The following is a 13601-nucleotide window of genomic DNA, read 5'->3' on the forward strand; positions in this document are numbered from 1 at the left end:
TTGATAGCGCTTTAAAATGCTATTATAAGCACCCATGACTTATAATAGCGGGGTACCAGTAATAGCGTTTTTAAGCGCTGTTAAAAGTTAAAAAAAATGCTATTAAAGACCCATTTTTGTTGTAGTGCATGAATCATCCACCCCTAACGTCCGCGACTGTGTAACCACTTGCAGTAAATCCTAAAAAAGTTCAGATTCACCCACAGAAAGCTCCCTCGTCCACCTGAAATCCCAAAACCACCAACCATTCACCCACGAGACCATATCCCCACCAACTCCAAACATTGTTATGAAACTTGGAACAACCTATTATACCGGTTTTTAAAAGGCATACCCCCAACCACGGATCAAACCAAAAAGCAGTTACAGTCCCGTTACCTACCTTCCTAATCACGCCTTCTGAGAACCAGTCTGAATTTAAATCGCATGCACCCCCTAAGAGGGACACATATCTTTCCACCATAAAGATAACCCCGTAAAACCATTTGGGCGACCCCCTAGATGAGGTGAGGGAAAGAGGGAGCCGTATCTAGCTAAAATAATGTCCCTCTAAATCCCTTGCCCCTTAGCAATAACCTTTCATCTCCACTTCCCAAAGCTAAATTCACCGCACGGAGGTCCCGAATCCCTAAACCTCCACAACTCTTAGGTCTACACACTTTATCCCAATTAACCCAAACTATCTTATGATCCAGGCTAACACCCCCACAACTAGTAACAATTATGACCCTAGATATGGCCTGTGTAACGGAACACGATTATTATGTCGTGGTGTGTTTATGAACATGTTGGATGTTGAGATCCTAACAGGAAACAATGCTGGAAAAAGAGCTTTTTTGCTAAGAATTAAAGTGCAAACATCAGCAAGTTCGGGTCTTCCCTTTGTGCTTAGCAGAGAACAGTTTCCTGTGAGACTAAGTTTTGCTATAACAATAAATAAGTCACAAGGACAAACCATTCCAAATGTCGGAATTTATCTTCCGCGTCATGTTTTCAGTCATGGCCAGTTATATGTGGCTTTATCTAGAGGTGTTTCACAAACTTCAACAAAGGTACTCATCAGAAATGGAAAACTACAAGGTGAAGATGGACAGTTTACAAAAAATGTAGTTTTTAAAAACATTCTTTTATCACAACACAGGTATTTTCGCATTTTAAAATTTGTCACACCAATTACACATTTATGCCTTATATTCTTACAAATTATATTGTATTATTACAATTTGTCTTTATAGATAAGAAATTAATTAAATAATGTCTTATTTTGATTACGTATACAGATAACATACGTTACCGTGAGATCTTCCAACTTTGTCATGAGTTAAAAACCAAAAAATTGGATGCATATTTCGATAAGTAAGTTATACTTAATCATATTTCATTAGTTATTATACATTGTTAGTCATTTATTTATCAAATCACATTATAACACTTTTAGGATGAAGACTTTCAAAAGAGATGGAACACATGGAAGGATGAGCAATCAATATCATCTATCTGCAAAATTGATAATAAGGTAAATCTAAACTATACATTACAATATTATTATGATTTACTAATACTTAAATTTTCTATTTAAAGGTCCATCGTCTAAGAGTTTACTCTGTTGGGTGGGGTGCCACGGTAATAACAGATAAAACACAACCGTGGAATATGGTGAAAAAAGAAATATTATCTCAAAGGATGACTAGGTATTTATTGCATTTATTTACAAAAATATCTTATTATAAGTGAAATTCCTTATTATTCAAAAATGATTTAACTTCATACATCTATAGTTATTCTCATCCATCGATAACAATATACTAATTATTTTTGTCATTTTTTAGGAATCTCCAAAATGCGGCAACAAGTATTACTAATCATTCAAACATATCTTTTAAATTAAAGCAAGACATCTTCATTCTTCGGGTTTTTTTAATATCAAAATCTCTATATATACTATTCCAAAATAAATATATATTTTTCGATAAGTTTTTTAATATATTTTTATATTTATGATTTAATTTGTAGTTTTTTAAGAGTAAACAGTTCATTGATAAAGCAATATATGAAGAACTGGTGAGAGTATTAACACGGTAAACACCAATATACTCAAGTGATTACATGTTATTCCATCTTTTCTAACAATATTGTCTTTTTACTTTAATAAGTTAATGGCTGATTCACATATATTTCATGTTAGCCTTCCTGATAAAAATCAATGAACTCAAAGTAATATATATGTTTCTGGTTGTAGAATACTTGAGTAAATCCGTTGGACTGCTTAGGAATTGACTTTCAAACTGACTATGTCAGCGAGAGAGTGGACTAAATTAGTCAATATAGCCTGGATTCCAAATTTGTAACCAAATATTGTCATTGGAATTACATGTATATATATGATTATGGTGTAATTTGAACTTTTGATGTTTAATTTCAGAAACATATAATCTCTACTGATTGTTTGGTTGAATTAAGACATGTTTAAATTTTGTGTTATTCATTAAAGGAATTTTTATATTGGATTCAACGTCTCTATGTAACTATGTTTTGAATGACACAATTCATATTATTATTAGCAAATATCTTTTATTTTTAAAAAAAAAATATTATTATTAGCAAACTTACATAATTCATGTTGCTATGTTTTTTTTTTCAACATTATTTTACCTATGGTGTGGACCAATACACGTAAATTACAATTTTTATTTTGAGGAACCTCAAAATACACAAATTAGTTTAAATAAAAATCAAACTTATAATAAACTATTGTTTACAATTTATTTACGTTAATAAAATAGAAAATGTGGATCACACAAACAGGCGCGGGCCGCTAGTTACTAATAAAAATAAAAGATTGCTTCTAGTAATAAAACATGGGTCATGCTAAACAGTGTCCCGGGGCACTTGTTAAACATACCAAAAAAGAAAATTAAAATTAAAATTAATATTGAGAAGACAACTTTTTATATTTTTTATGTATTGAATGCACATATCGAGACAAAATTTTTATTTTAATATGCTTAATCAATGCCCCGAGGCACTTTAGCATTTTCCATAAAATATTTACTTCCTCTGGTTCTAATTATAAGAGAATCATCACTTTTTATATACATTAAAAGTTTAATATATTTAGTCTATATTATAGTCTAGATTTTTTTTTGACGCATATTATAGTCTAGATATATCTAACTTTAAATGTATCTAAAAAATGATTTTTTTTCTTATAATTAGGACTAGATGGAGTACTATTTTTTTACAACAGGTTAAAAGTGAATAATCCCCTCTTTAGGGTGTGTCTCTCTTTATATAAACCCAGAGACCAGAGTTAGGGAAGTTGGTTTGAGGAATATAGGGGAGATCCACTCTTCAAAATAACTCACGAAACAAGAAGAAAGCAACCAAATGTTAGTTGTTCAGTGGTGATTGGCGCTGAACTTTGTAAGGAGAACCACGGTTCGATCCCCGCAACTACATCTGGGAGGGGACTGGAACCACTTGATGTCAGAACTCGCCCCCGAACTCTGGACTACTAGGGCCCCTTCCCCTAGGAACTAGAGGGTAAAACCAAAAAAAAAAAATAGCAAAACAAAAAAGGAATATCGAAGTAGAAACGCTTTTACAATAATATGACCAGAAGTAATCAAATCATCAATAATTCATGAAACAAAAACTTGATGCAAACATTTCGTCCAAATAAGAACGATCAATGAAACTGAATCGAACAAGGAGTTATGTCACAAGAAAAGCCCAGAACAATTAGAAATGGATGGAGAACCTCTAAGACAAGTGCTCTGATACCATGTTAAAAATGGTAGCGGATGCAATGGAATGAGCCATGTGAGTTTAACAGGTCAAATCCGCTTAAAGGAGACAGAGAATTGAGACTATGGAGAAATGAGAAAAATGAATGAACTCAACAGCTAAAATGTTGTTAAGATATCTAAGATGTCAATCTAACTCTTAACAAACATTTACAGCAAAGTAAAATCAAACTGACATCACATAATTAATTATCACTAGACTGTAATTATCATTCCCTGAAATACAAGAGGTGCACCTTGTGAAGAAGTTTCAACTGAATCTTCCTCAGGATAATCCTTTTGGAGAACATCTACTAAAACATTGTTACATCTTTCAAACAAAAACCTACTAATAACACATTATACATACTGTTAGATTCACACTGCATAATGCAGTGGAGGGGGGTGAGATCAAGTGCACAATTCACAATTATCATACATATTAAGTTATTGTCAGCAACTAGTTTTCCAAAGCATGTTTAGCATTCTTCAATGCTATCCTGGCTGCAATTTCCTTTGTGTCTCTCTCTTTAACTTTTATCCTTGCTGCTTCGGTTTGTAGAATTCTATCTTCTACGGTTTCGTCAGCCTCCAACATTCTTCGTTTTACATCACCCAGCCGGGTCTCAAACTTCACTGTCTCCAAATCACAAAATTTCAACTCATTTTGTTTTTCACGGAGCACGGCCTCAAGACGAGAGACCTCTTCAGAAAGAAATTTTCTCTTCTGATTGGAGGACTGGAGCAAAGCTTCAGTCTTCGTACACTCATCCTTGATGTTGGCCAGTTTCAGTCTCTCTTCCTCCAAGAGTTTACTGTACTCCTCCAAAGTAGGTGAATTTTCCATGGACTTGTCAATTTCCGCCAAGGACGTTGCGAGATTGATGAAGTCCCATACATAGTCAGAAAATTGTTTACACTGAAATCCTGAACAATTTAACAGAAAAAAAGTGGCTTCCGCGGTCACTCGCATAGACTCATACTGGTCAAAATCCAGATTCTCCAGATCATCAAGAAGTCGCTTTTGTGCTTCTATCAAAAAGCCTTTTAGTTTTACTTCACTTCCTGGTGAAAGTTGGGTACCTTGATTAGGACTCTTGATCACAACATCTCTGCATTCACTTTGACTATTAATACCTGTAATGATGGGAGACAAAAACAAAGTGAGTAATACAAAATCAAAGTTGATGGTACACAAACAAATGAGATCAAGGAAACCATACTAACAGCAGAAAAAAATTGCTTAGGGAATCAATTTTCTCAATCTAAGCCATTGATTCCAAGGGGACGGCGATTGGATGTATACAGAATAAGGGAGAAAATTCAAAATGATACAACTTGCCATTGGAAGTAGAAGCAGGAAAATAAAGAGAAAAAATTTTTGAAAGAAAGATATTGTTAACATCTATAAAACCAGAAAAAAGAAAATAGTACCAAATGATACATCAGCAGAAAGAATGTCCTTCTGAAATACGCTCTGTCGACAACTGATCCTTGACGGTGTTGAAAAAGAAAGACGAGCTTCGGCATCAATTGCATCCCACGAGGCTAAGTTTATCGTTTCTAGATCATCATCCTCAAACTTAATTTCTGGAAAATCGACAGGTTGTGAATTGGCCATTACTATTGGTGAACCTCCACATTTTCCCTCTGGAATATCAGATATGACCACCACCTCTATTGGTGATCCTCCACATTTTCCCTCTGGAATCTCAGATACAGCAACAGGTGAAGAATTCTCAGAACCGTCCGTTAACCTCATCCTCTTTGATAGCAAATCACTGCCCTCCGCCATGTCATTATCCAGGTTTATGACAGATGTGTCAGTTTGGTCTCCTTCAAAAAATTCATTGAGATCTCTGTGCCTGCTTTGTTGGATAGGAACGACGCTTGTATTATTAACCGGTTCATCATTTCTTGCTTTATTGAGTAGTTCATATTCCAACACGCGGTAACCACAAGAGCCGTGACTCTGTTTAATACAACAAAATTAAACATGAGCAAAATGACCAAAAAATACTCTACACAGTGAGAGTCTCAGAGTCCATGAAATACAATATATTAACTGAAAATGATATGCACAAATACAATTACCACAAACGAAATTACTCTTCACATCTAACTATAACATATGAAGTTTACCCTTTCGATCATGACCAAAACATGCTTCACCATCAGGTATCCACATCATTTAGCAAATAAAGGACTAAGCTTGGCATGTGTCTACATCATGTGTGTAAAAGTTTGAGAGCATACAAACATGCAAGCATTAGTCTCAGGTTTTAGAAAACAGTTCTACAATTATAACCTAGGTTGTGACATTGTAACATCAAAGCTTTTATATTTTTCGATTCACAATTATGGTCGTAATAGCCACGTTTAACCACGATTTTACGCAATGAAATACCAACTACCAAGAATTTCGACAACACTGTGACTTAAAACCTTGGTTAGTGTGTGCTAAAAATAGAGAAGAAATTCACACTACCAATAGTACATAAACAATGTAGTTTGCCAAAGATCAAAATAAACCCTCATTTGGCACTAAACAAACATAAAATGTTTCACAACACATAGAACCATCATATAAGTTGCAAAACAGACATAACATAACATAACATGATACTACCTTTTTAATAGGACAAGCGAAATAGCAGCACTGTCCTGTTTCCACCACTCTTCTACAAACACCAGCTCCACAATCACACAAAGGATACTTCAACAAAGGAGGCCGCAAATCACTCTCAAGAATGTGTTCATCACACCATTTAACCCAATTACAACGTGCACCCTAACAAAAAAAACCCAAAAACACAAAGTAAAAAACACTTTGAATAATCACTAAAAATCGAATCTTTAAGATGTTAGAAACATACCCTTTCTATAGGACAAGTAAAATACCACCTCCCACAGTTTTTTGCAGTACCAGACTGTTTGGAACCACAAACACCGTAACCGCAACGACACCATATTTGTTGGTTAGCAGAATCGGGTTTCTTACTGTTGTTGTTGTTGTTGGGGGTTTTGTTAGGACAATTTTGAGTCCAGTGACCTATTTGATTACAGGAAAAGCATTTATCACGTTGCATTCGTTGAAGAAGTGATGGAGGTGGAGAGAAATGAGTGGATTTTTCAGGGGTAGATGGATGAAATTGAAATTGGGGTGAAGGGGAATGAGGAATTGTGGTTTGTTGTTGTGATGTTTGACACATTTTTACTTGTTCTTGTTCTTGTTCTCTTTTTCTTTTTTGATGATTGTGTTGATGTAGAGTGGAAAGTGGAGGAAGAAGATGGTTGGAATTGGAATGAGACGTTGGAATTGGTGCGATCATTATTTGAGTGAGAGAAAGAGAGTTGAAAAAATAAAAAAAGAATATATTGTAGTAATAATACTAGTACTACCTCGACCTTTGCAATAAGAGTTGAATTCTCTCTTGTTATTATTTGATTTGATGTAATGTGATGATTCCAGAACAGTAGTACTAGTAGTAGGGAGTACTCCTATATGCATCTTTTTATTCCGTTTTAGTACTAACACGCAAAAGGCCTTTCAAAAGTTTCAAGGGTAAAAGAACAGAGAACAGGAGAGTGAGTACTAGAGAGAGAGAGAGACCGTCTGAATATTTGATGTTGTATAAAGTTTTTTATTTTAGTAGAATTGTATTCTATAAGTATAAAGTATAGTATTAACAAAAAATACAGTGTATTCTGATGATTTACTATTGATAATGATATACTATAAGATAAAAAATTATGAAAATTGGAGGATAATTTAGTTGGTTGAAATATTGCATCTAATATGTGGAGATTAAAATTCGAATCATTGTACTTTCACTTATTTATTTTACGATTAATTTTTTTTTTATTTATAACCCTCTGATTCTTAGGGGTAAGGGGCCCTAGTAGTCCAGAGTTCGGCCGCGAGGTAAGTAAAGTCTGGCCAAGAAATTGTTTCACCCAGGAATCAAACTCGGGTTCTCCCGAAATCGGTCCTTTTTAGTGAAGCTCATTAATCACTTAAGCCCAATGACTTGGTTTTTACGAGTAAAATTTTAACCATTAGATACTTTGATCAAAGCGAAAAAAAGAAAATTATGAAAAATGCTATTAGGATACTAGTTAAGGAAATTAAAAATAATATAATTTTTTTGAAACTTATATTTAAAATATAAAAAATACTAGTTTTAATGTAAAATTTACTTTTTTTAATTATTTAATTAGTGTCGCGGACATTAGTTAGCATTACTTAAAATTTATATATGTTTTTAGATTATATATCTTATCTTATATAAGAACGGAAGAAACTACAGAAATTTTATAATTGTCCTCTTTTTTCTTATTGCCACATTATTATGTGTAACGATTTTCTTGACAATTTTTATCATATAAAAACAATTTAATATTAATAGAATAACTTTATCAATTGAAACGCAGCTTTATGGAAAGCTTGGTCATTCACTCATTTCCATCACATATACAGTATAAGATAAGAAGATGTAATGAAAATCTTATAACGGCCCTTTTTCCTCTTGTTGCCACATTATCATAATATCATGTATAAGGACCATTTTTTGACAATTTTTACTTCACAAAAAATAATTTAATAAAACAATTTTATTGTTATGAACTATTCCTAGAGAATAACAAGCATATAGAAGGAGAAGAGAAAGGAATAGACTTATTCACAAGTGTGTGTTTACATGGAAATAAGAGTGTCATTTGTAGGACACACTAGGGGACAAGAAAACCTACCCTATAATGGGCATTCATTACATATTATTCATAACACTCCCCCTTGAATGTCCATGAAGGATATTCTTTCTCTAAAAAAAATTCAAGTGAAGGAAAAAGAGTACATCATCATTTATGTGTGAACTGCCTCATTAAAAACCTTATCAGGAAAACCCAGTGGGATAAAACCATGGTGAAGGGAAAAAGAGTGCAGTAAATATTTGTGTCTCCCCCTCATAAAGACAATTATACAGGAGATGAAAAACCAAATCATCTTCAGTACTAGTTGATCAAAAGATTTACTTGAAGTTGACTTTGTAGGAAGATCTGTCATATCTTCTTTATTATGTTCTTCTCCAAATTAGCAGTGTGTCCGATATTATCTTCATATTGAATTGTTGCATGAACCATCCTTTTGTAATAAAAACATCAAGTTTCTTGTATGTGTTGAATTACAGACCTCTACAAAAACGTCTTCTTAACTTGCTTGATGTAGTGCTGAAATCTTCACACGATTGGATGATATTGGTGTTTCTTTAAGGTATAAATATTATGCTTGACTTGTTCCAATATCTGTGTTAGTTGAATAAAATACCACGATCTTTAATTGAATAACTATATATAGTAAAATATATCAGTGTCCTTAATTGAATTAAGATATGGTACTTCAGGACCAATTCAAATTGTTCATCATTTTCTAGATGCATTACACGATCTTTGCTCAGATCAAATGACATCGCAACCATTTTAGTACACAACAGATTTGTTCATGTCAAACTGTTTTAATACTTTTGCTATGCAATTTTATTATAAATTTGCGATTCCAAATAAACTTTACGCATCCAACATATTTCTTTAATCTACGAATTTCAGAAGCTCTTCAGGAGTTCTGATAATATTTATAGTAAATGATATTTCTCAACAAATATATTAGCATTTGATATATGGTACTTCAGGACCAATTAGTAATTCACTATTGATGAACTTACAACAATTTCATATAGAATCATGTTTTATATAAGGTTCATGATTCACGAAGCATTCTTCAAATACTTATTTTGTAAGAAATGACAATATCTCAAGCTCTTCAGGAGTCTCTTGATCATATTTTTATCATCGACATAAATGTTAAATTTATTGCCAAATATTTTCTTAAAATGAACAAATTGTCATTTTCATATTTCTCACTTGGAAATATCCAACAAGAATATTATACAACATGCATATAGATTTTGCTCGAGTATATAAGGAGACTTATTCATGTTTATTAAGTCTCCTCTCCAATATATATGTGTCTTACGAAAATTAAATCCTTTTAGGATTTTCATATAATCATCATTATCAAGTGAGCCAATCAAATACGTTAAAACACATATTTCACATAAATAGAGTATTTCATATGCTACTCAACTTAATTAATTACAAAGAAGTTTTGGAATTCACTTTAGGTGAATATGCTTTTTGAAAATCAATTATAGACATTTATCGATATACTTGAATAACCATTCAAACTCTAAATATTTTATTTTCATTATTTTCTTTTTTCTTGAAAACTTATTCATATTGAATTGTTTCTATCTGCAGATGAAATGGACTACTGGTCCAAAAAACATTTCGCTTTGCAAAGCTACTTTAATACTGTATCAATCGCGTCTATCAATTTAGTCAATCATTTCATTGTCTATAATTCTTAATAGACCTTGATTTATGATCCTCATTGTCATTTATCACATATATAGCGCTTTATTATGTGCAAAAATATTGTCAACGTTGACTTCATCTCGGTTCCTTCGTATTCCATTCATGACATAGTTTGTCGAGATCTCTATATTTCGTAAATTATAGGTACCTGATAAGTTCTTCTGGAACTAGAAAATTAATTATGTCAAATACTATTTTCAAATCCTCACTCGGGTCATCTTTGTTTTTAGCTCCTTTTCTTATTTGAGGATTTTTATCTTTGGAACCGATTTGCTTACCATGCTTCACGTGTGGTTAGGAATCATTTGCAATATTAGATTGTCCAACAGGGACATTCATTTTTATTGGAGCATTAGCAGCTGTTGATTGATTTCATAAACTTTGCAAATGAGTTATCTTTTGAACTTCTGGTTCATATTGATTTCTAAGAGGATCAAAATAACAATTATTAATTTATTTCAAAACATTTCAATTGAACTTCTAGTTCATATTTTTAGCTGCTTATTATCTCCCCCTAATATTGGGAAAACTAATTCACCAATTGATAATCAGCCCATAAAGTTGTAAAAAAATCTCCAATTATTGACTCACTTTGGAGATTCATATAAAAATTATTTTCCCAATATTCTTTTACTACCCATTTAAATGCATTATATTGGAGCAATTGAGATGTATCCAACACATCCAAAAATGTTTATATGGGAAAATAGGTTTATAAACTAAAATTCAAATAAATTAGGGGAGAGCTTATGTATATAATAATTTGTTGGCATGATGCTATTAAATATCTCAACATACATGTTTGAGTGTTCCCAACTATAACTTAGAATGAATCTTCAGGTCCATTATTTTTGTTTGTATGAACATATTTCACAAGATGTTTGGTATAAATTTCAATTAACATATGATATTTATCAAATACTTTCTAGAATAATATATATAAAATGATCTCTTAAAAATAATCTCACAAACTTCTGGTTGTGAGTTTATAACAAACATACATGTGACCATTTAGTTGATGCATCAATTAAAATTTTAGGAATCTAATCGGTCCACATGATTGGTGTATTGATTTACAAATATCACCTTATATATATTCTAAAAAAATAAAAGATACTCATTTACTTAATTTATCAACTTCCTTCGGGAACTAGTAACACATAAAAATTATTAGATTGAAGAAACTTCAGGCCCTTCAATTCATATAAAATTATTTTATATTTCACATCATAATAGATTCGGGATGACTCATCCGATCTTGCCAATTACAAACTTAATATAATTTAAATTGTAAACTTCTGGTTTACTTAAACATGTGCTTAAGTTGCACTAATATCATAAGTACACCATAAACTAGAGACAAAAGTTGATAATATGTCTCGTAATATAGAGATAAAATATCTCCGTCATTTCTTGTTTCAATATGATATTCATTTATGTGAATATCCTTCGGTAACAAATTTCTTTAAGACTTAAAATATAAAATGCATTAGCAAATTGCAACTTTATTTCTCGATATAACAATGCATTGACTCTTCTGGAGCCTTCAATAATTTTCGTACTACCAAATATAAAATTTAATTTTTCATGAATAGTAGTATTTATGAATATTTTCAAGCTAAACAAATATGTTTCTACAAAAAAAATCTTTTCGGTGGAACACAATAAAAAAATAGTAATAATTTATTTGTATGAGAATTAAAAGAGTAAAAATAAAGTATAACAAAAAAAAATTTATGTGGATTTCAGTAGAATTAGAAATTAAAATATAGTAACAATTAAAAGATTTTAAAATTAAAATCAATCAATTGATTTAAATATGTAACCGGAATAATTAAAATCAGTTTATATTTACAAACTGTAACCGAATTATAATTATAAGTAATTAAGAAAATAACTGTATTCAAAGCTTAAGAAAACATAATCACCATAAAATAAATTCAAAGTTTAATGTATAAAAAGCTAAATGTAACTTTTTTTTCTTAGGCATATATTTCATAGGGAATAATAATCGTCTACCTCATAGTAAAATATAAAATAGATAGAGATCTTACTAAGTTGTACATCGAGAAATAAAGTCGAATTATCATGTAAAAACTTTCACATTTCAATCGATAATTATTGAAATTGTACCAATCTAAAATATGATTAATCAAATATTTTTGAAATTATTTTCATAAGTTTGCTACTTCAGGAGCATATTCAAGAGACATACATAATTGTTCTTTTAATTTTGGTCCAATTTATACTAAGATCAAATAGATCATATGGACTTTAATCATGTTGTAAAAAAAAAATTAGTTCTTCAGGAACTCAACAACAAATCTCTATTTAGAATGGCTAGAGAAAAACACAATTTTACAATCTTTCATAATATTGGTTAAGAAAATTCATATTCTTTGAGCAATCCATCAAAGATGCGCTAATATTAAAGCTTTAGCTTTTCAAGAACTATATCACAAGTGATCTTCATATAATGATCACAATAATCTTCATAATTTCTTCAAGAAAATTTTATTCTTTGAGCAATCATTCAAAGATGCTTCAATATTAAGGTTTTCCACATTTTCTTCTTTAGTTCTTCGGGAACTATATCACAAATCTTCAAAAAATTTCTTTAAGCAATCCTTCAAGAATGCTATAATGTTTTAGTTTTTCGAGAAACTATGTCACAAATAATCATCATAAACAATGACCAAGAAAAATCATTATTTAAGCAATCCTTCAGGGATGCTTGAATGTTGAATTCTTCTAAATTTCATAAGACTATATATAATTGTACGTGTAAAAATAAAATAAAGAACTATAAAAAAATAGAACATGATCATCAACACAATGTAATAATAATAATAACATTGAAATGTTTAGAAAATAAACTGATACATTCTCAATATTAATTCCATTATAACTTGTATAACGTACGAATAGTTGTTTTAAAAAAAAAACGTACAAATAGAAAATTTAAAATAAAAATAATAACATATTAGAATGTTTAATGGCATATGAATGACATTAGTAACTTATTGAAATAAAAAATTGGCATATGATTATGTTTGTACCTTTTGATATGTACCAGATTCAACTTATATTTTTCAAGGAGAACACACCATATCGCTATTGCATTAGAATAAATATATTGGTTCATTGAAGCAATATAAATAAATCGCAATAAAAAATAGATTGTCAAAACTATCAAAATTGATAAGGCTATCCCTTAGGGATGCATGTATATTGAATTATTCCATAATTCATAGGAAATAATTTGAATTTTTAAGTTCTTCAGGAACTATATATAATATCGTTATAACATAAGAATAATCATTTATGCAATCCTTCAGGGATTGTATAATATATACCATAAAGTATGAGGAATATATTTGTGCA

The 13601-nt window shown here is 31.0% G+C and overlaps 2 protein-coding genes across 2 annotated transcripts in view; one reads left to right on the top strand and one right to left on the bottom strand.

Moving 5' to 3' along the window:
* The window catches only part of LOC123891711 (ATP-dependent DNA helicase PIF1-like), a 50248-nt gene extending 49009 nt beyond the window's left edge, over window positions 1-1239 (top strand). The window contains exons 2-3 of the mRNA XM_045941614.1: window positions 782-1141; window positions 1236-1239. Coding sequence (XP_045797570.1) covers window positions 782-1141; window positions 1236-1239 — 364 coding nt within the window. The remainder of the gene's footprint in view (window positions 1-781; window positions 1142-1235) is intronic.
* Window positions 1240-3983: 2744 nt separating this feature from the next.
* On the bottom strand, window positions 3984-7320 carry LOC123891246. Its single transcript, XM_045941089.1, has 4 exons — window positions 6662-7320; window positions 6415-6576; window positions 5220-5757; window positions 3984-4922 (listed from the first exon to the last, which is right to left on the bottom strand). The coding sequence occupies exons 1-4, from the start codon at window positions 7115-7117 to the stop codon at window positions 4246-4248; spliced, it is 1833 nt and encodes a 610-aa protein (XP_045797045.1). The 5' UTR covers window positions 7118-7320; the 3' UTR covers window positions 3984-4245.
* Window positions 7321-13601: the final 6281 nt, after the last annotated feature.

The sequence above is a fragment of the Trifolium pratense genome, linkage group LG6 (assembly GCF_020283565.1).
Source record: "Trifolium pratense cultivar HEN17-A07 linkage group LG6, ARS_RC_1.1, whole genome shotgun sequence".
Lineage (NCBI taxonomy): Eukaryota > Viridiplantae > Streptophyta > Magnoliopsida > Fabales > Fabaceae > Trifolium > Trifolium pratense.